Here is a 5779-nt window from a genome sequence, read left to right on the forward strand (position 1 = left end):
ATGCGTGCATTTATTAATTATTTTGTAATTAATAAGAGTCATTTTAATTGGCGACGAGTGTGAAAATCAACTAGCCACTGAAAAATTCAACACATTTACTTTTAAAAATTACATTCAATTTCTAGTTTCAAGATACATTAATATTTTATACAGTTCAAACTATAATGGATGCACAACTGTTTACCTTACTTCTAAACACATTCAATGAACAACAAAAAGCACTTGTACGTGAGATGTCAAACATGTTTCAAGCTCAAATTCAAACAATTGTTACATCAATTGGAAAACCCAGAGAAGAAAGCTGTCAATCTACAATGTCAAATGTTGCTACATTCGAAAACTTCAATGCCAAACAAGAAAAGTTTACCAGCTATTTAGAACGTTTCGAAAACTATTATACAATGAAAGGTTTGACTGATAAGAAGAAAATTGCTCAGCTCTTGTGTAATTCTATAGGTAGTGAACATTATAACAACCTATCTGCATTTTTGGGCCCAGACAAGCCACTCAAATCATTAGATTATGAAACTCTGTTGAATGACTTCAAGAAACTATTGACTCCAAAGAAAAGTGTTGTTGTTGCTCAACATTATTTCTTAAATATCTTTCAAAAAGAAAACCAGTCAATTTCAGAGTTTGTGGCCGACCTCAGACGTGATCTTCAAGAATGTGAATTTGCAGTAGAATGCTCCAACGATGAATGTGGAACATCTGTGTCAATTGCTGATGTTTTCTTGCGGGCACAGTTCATACGAGGATTGAAGGACAATTGGCTTAGGGAACACCTTTTACAATCCGTTTACACAAAGTTTGATGACATTCTAGAGAAAGCTATTGCTCTTGAAGCATCAAAGGTTGAAAGCAAAGAATTTCACCAACATGCATGTTCTAACAACTTTAATATGGATTCGGCTGGAGTGCACAAAATTACAAGGTCTTCCAGACGATCCCACCAGTTCTCTAACAATTGCTCATCCAACAAGACATCTCTCAACTGGAAACAACGTTCAAATAACAAAAGACCTGACTTCAATGCCCTCGGAATAGAAGGCCTCTGTCTTAGATGTGGAAGTAACAAACACATTGCTGCAAATTGTAACAGACACAAGTATAAACTCCAATATGGGGAGTGTTTAAAACGAGGACATGTCTCTGCGGTCTGCATAACTACACTGATGTCAAGGACTAAGAAATCAACATCAAAGTTAAATTCAACCAACAACCTACATTCAGGATCAAATGATGACGATTATTCTAGTGACGACTCTTCTGATTACGGAGTGCACAAAATTGATTCGATCTACCAGAACTTTGATGTTGTAGATTTATTTGAAGTTGGATATGATTCAGACAAGTACATTGTTTCTGTCACTATAAATGGAAAATTGCAATGTTTTGAAGTTGACAGTGGGGCTAAATTTTCTCTCCTTGCAAAGAATGACTTTGAACGTCTACATCTGAACGTACCTGTAGAACCATCAAGGCTAGCTTTCCGTTCTTACTCTGGAGACATAATCAAACCAGAGGGAAAGGTATCAGTTTCTGTATCATACAAGGGTAAACAGTTCAAAGGTGACCTTCACATCGTCCCTTCAGGTCATGATGCACTTCTAGGGCGCCAATGGATCCGAGGACTGGGTATTGAACTGTGTGAAATTGACGCTGAAATGAACCGACCAGCTACTACCCTTCAATTACAACCAGTAAATTCAGTTGAGGAACTGTTTGAAAAATTTGCGCCAATTTTCGAGCCAAAAATTGGATGCGTTCCAAACTTTACAGTATCATTACATCTTCGATCAGGAGCAAAGCCTATTTTCAATCGTGAACGGAACGTACCTCATGCTCTTATTGATCAGGTCAACAAGGAACTAGATTTACTTGAAAATGAAGGAATCATTTCGCCTGTTACGTCAAGTGATTGGGGGTCACCACTAGTCGTGATACCTAAGGCAGATGGAAGTGTTCGTCTCTGTGTCGACTACAAGTGTGGTGTGAATGAACGAATAGTCCAGGCAAACCATCCTATTCGAAAAATTGACGATGTACTCGATAGTTTGAGAGGATCTCGTTACTTTTGTAAACTTGATCTGTACAAAGCTTATCTGCACCTCAAGGTCGACGAAGAGTCCAGTATTATCCAGACAATGTCAACACACCGTGGAACATATCGTGTCAATCGTCTAAGTTTCGGAATAAAGACAGCACCTTCTGAATTCAACCGAATTCTTACACAAATTTTGAAGGGGTTGCCTAAAACCGAGGCCTACTTTGATGACATAATTTGCCATGGCTCAACAATGGATGAGTGCAAAAGAAATCTACAGGCCTGTCTTCAACGACTCTCAGATTTTGACTTACACATAAACAAACAGAAGTGTTCATTTTTTCAAGAACAAATAGAATATCTAGGACGAGTGGTGGAGTTAAACAAAATAAAGAAATCTCCTACCAAAGTTCAAGCTGTTAAAGAAATGTCACGTCCATCAAAAGTTGAAGAATTACGACGATTCTTAGGAATGGTTTCTTACTACTCTTGTTTCTTTCCAGATGCTTCAACTGTCACTTTTCCTTTGCGACGTTTGTTACGCAAAAATAAGGAATGGGAATGGACACCAGAATGTGAAAAGGCTTTTCAACGAATCAAAACTGAGCTCTGCAGTAACAGGATACTCGTACCTTTCGATCCAAAACTACCGTTGGTCCTCACCACAGACACTTCACCTACTGGACTAGCTGCAGTTCTTAGCCACTTAATAGATGGTACTGAGAGGCCAATTGCTTACGCCTCACGTTCACTCACTGATGCCGAATGTAACTATAGTCAACTAGACCGGGAAGCATTAGCCATAGTTTTTGGTGTCTCCCACTTCTATTATTACCTATTCGGGACTCAATTTCAACTTGTAACAGATAATCAGCCAATATCTAGGATCTTCAGACATGACAAGGCTCTACCACAAATGACTTCAGCTCGTTTACTCAGATATGCATCATATCTGTCAGGTTTCAATTACAAGTTGGTGTTCAAAAAGGGCATGGAAAATAAAAACGTGGATTGTCTTTCAAGAGCTCCTCTTACACAGACTCACTCTACTAAAGACAAGAAAATCGGAAAAGAGGTACACCAAATCTGCAGCCAAGTTATTTTTCAAATTTCAAGCCATGAAATCACAGCTGAAATCATTAAGAACGAGACAGCCAAAGATCCAGTGCTCTCTAAGATTTTGAAAGACCTACTCACCAATTCAACTGATTCTGATTTTACGTTGGTCGAAAACATTATTTTCCGGGGAGAAAGAGTTTACATTCCATCACTACTTAGAAACAAGATTCTAAATGAACTTCACGAAAGTCATCTTGGAATCACAAAAATGAAACAGCTAGCACGGCGCTATGTTTACTGGCCAAATATTGACAAGGACATTGAGCATCTTGTGAAAGGATGTGAAAATTGTGCACTAACACGGTCAAATCCGCCCAAAGCTCCCAATCACCCGTGGGAAATCCCAAAAGAGAACTGGGAAAGAATACACATTGACTACGCAGGACCGTTTCAAGGCTTCAACTTCCTCGTGTGTATTGATGCTAGATCAAAATGGGCGGAGATAAAAGTAATCAAAGATGCACCATCCAGCTCCAATACCATACATCTGCTTGAACAGATTTTTGCAACACACGGCTACCCGAATGTTATGGTATCTGACAACGCCTCAATTTTTCAAAGTGATACATTCCAAGCTTATTGCAAATTGCACGGCATTTTCCAGAAATTCATATCTCCAGGACATCCAGCAACAAACGGCTTAGCAGAACGCTCTGTTCAAACATTGAAGAACCGCCTGAAGTCCACAGCTTCGGAAAACATACCAATGGCAATAAAGGTCCAGAAGATCTTAATGCGGTACCGGGCAACTCCTCTAGCATGTGGCAAATCACCGGCTGAACTTTACCTCCACAGGAAGTTAAGAATACGAATGGATGCCATTTTTCCCAACGTACAAAAAGCTTCAACTAGAAATGCTCCATCTGCACGTTCATTCAACGAGGGGGAGAGAGTTCAGGTTCGTCTCTTCATAAACAACAAGAACGTTTGGGAGTTTGGAGAAGTAAGCAAAAAGTTGGGAACTCGACACTATCTAGTTTCCCTTGACAAGTCAGGCCGACTTGTTAAACGACACATTGATCAATTGCGGTCTACTTTGATACCAAAACCAAAAATTGTTACCACGGGACCAATCCACATATTTGATGTTCCACGGGCTTCTAAACACAGCACAAAAGAAAATTCTAAGGCTGTTACTTGTTCTAATCCTGAAAGACTGTCAATTCCTGAAAGACCATCAACTCCCTTAAGACCATCAACTCCTGAAAGACCATCAACTTCCGTAAGACCATCAACTTCCGAAGGACCATCAACTTCCGAAGGACCGTCAATTTCCGAAAGACCACCAACTCCCAAAGCAAACAATGCAGAGGTTCCAGTAGTTCAGGGAACAGAAACGAACAATAGCCATATTCCTGAGAATCAAGAAAGATCAAGGCGACAAAGGCAAATGCCGGGCCGATACAAGGACTTTGTGCTTTCATAATAATACACTGCAAGTTCAAAATAGTGGGGGAGACTGTTATGTCTTCTCTAAGACTGTTTATAATTCATTTATACATATTTTTTACTATCATATGTTTTTCTATTGTTTTTGTTTTGTAAACATTCATGAAATAGATTTTGTGTTGAGTTAATATGCGTGCATTTATTAATTATTTTGTAATTAATAAGAGTCATTTTACCATACCGATCCTTAGGTCTGAGGAGAAAATGACAGCATTAATGGTGTTTTGGAAGGTATTGAATTTTTCTAAAATCTAATGCAAACTGAAATTAATATTTTTTGTTAAATTTAAAGGTAAATTTATCGTTGTTTTAATATCCAACACAACGTATTATATATTTTAACTTGATCCTGCAGATTGGTGTAAACTAATCAAAATATTAGTTAATAACTTTTGTTTTGTGCGGTTAGGGTGGTAACAATGTCTAGCACTCATGCGCCCATAATCACTCTGATCAGTAGTGCCGAGTCCGAGCCAACATAGTGGCAATACGATGCGTACCCCTTGGGCGTCAACATCCCTATAGCCTATACTCCCGTATGACCAATTTTGTTTAAAAAATTATGCGTAATTCTGAAAAAATAGTTTAAATTTCCTCACATATTATTTCTTCTTATTAACTTCAGAATCACAATGCTTTGGAGTTTTTTTATCAACTTTGACTATTTATTTTTATTTTTAGACGGCCTAGGTAGGTATAAAAAATTTCCTCTCGGCCGTGCGCCCTCTGGGACCTTGCGCCCATACAAATTGCGGATTAGGAAATCCGGCCCTGCCCATAGCATTTAAGGATTGCAAATACCTTAACCTAATCGTCATAAACAGTTCCCACACTCCGGACTACTCGCCTTGACTACTTCCTTCACCACTTCCTACGTCGCGGACCTGTTTTTCTTCCTTCCCATAGCATTTTAGGATTGCAGATACCTTAATCTAATCGTCATAAACAGTTCCCACACTCCAGACTACTCGCATTGACTACTTCCTTCACCACTTCCTACGTCACGGACCTGTCTCCCTCCCTTCCCATAGCATTTTAGGATTGCAGATACTCTAATTTTATCGTCATAAACAGTCCCCACACTACGGACTGCTCGCCTTTACTACTTCCTTCATCACTTCCTACGTCACGGACCTGTTTCCCTCCCTTCCCTTAGCATTTTAT

General features: G+C 39.1%; 1 protein-coding gene across 1 annotated transcript; it reads left to right on the plus strand.

Moving 5' to 3' along the window:
- The first annotated feature begins 401 nt into the window (after window positions 1-401).
- On the plus strand, window positions 402-4592 carry LOC129004769 (uncharacterized protein K02A2.6-like). The gene has a single exon (XM_054433396.1). The coding sequence runs from the start codon at window positions 402-404 to the stop codon at window positions 4590-4592; it is 4191 nt and encodes a 1396-aa protein (XP_054289371.1).
- The last annotated feature ends 1187 nt before the right edge of the window (window positions 4593-5779 follow it).

The sequence above is a fragment of the Macrosteles quadrilineatus genome, unplaced genomic scaffold (genome assembly GCF_028750875.1).
Source record: "Macrosteles quadrilineatus isolate MER2022 unplaced genomic scaffold, UCM_ALF_1.0 Scaffold_11__1_contigs__length_5352618, whole genome shotgun sequence".
Classification (NCBI taxonomy): Eukaryota; Metazoa; Arthropoda; class Insecta; order Hemiptera; family Cicadellidae; genus Macrosteles; species Macrosteles quadrilineatus.

Excerpts from the sequence above, each read along its gene's own strand:
- LOC129004769 (XM_054433396.1), top strand. The coding sequence starts at position 402 with ATGAAAGGTTTGACTGATAAGAAGAAAATTGCTCAGCTCTTGTGTAAT.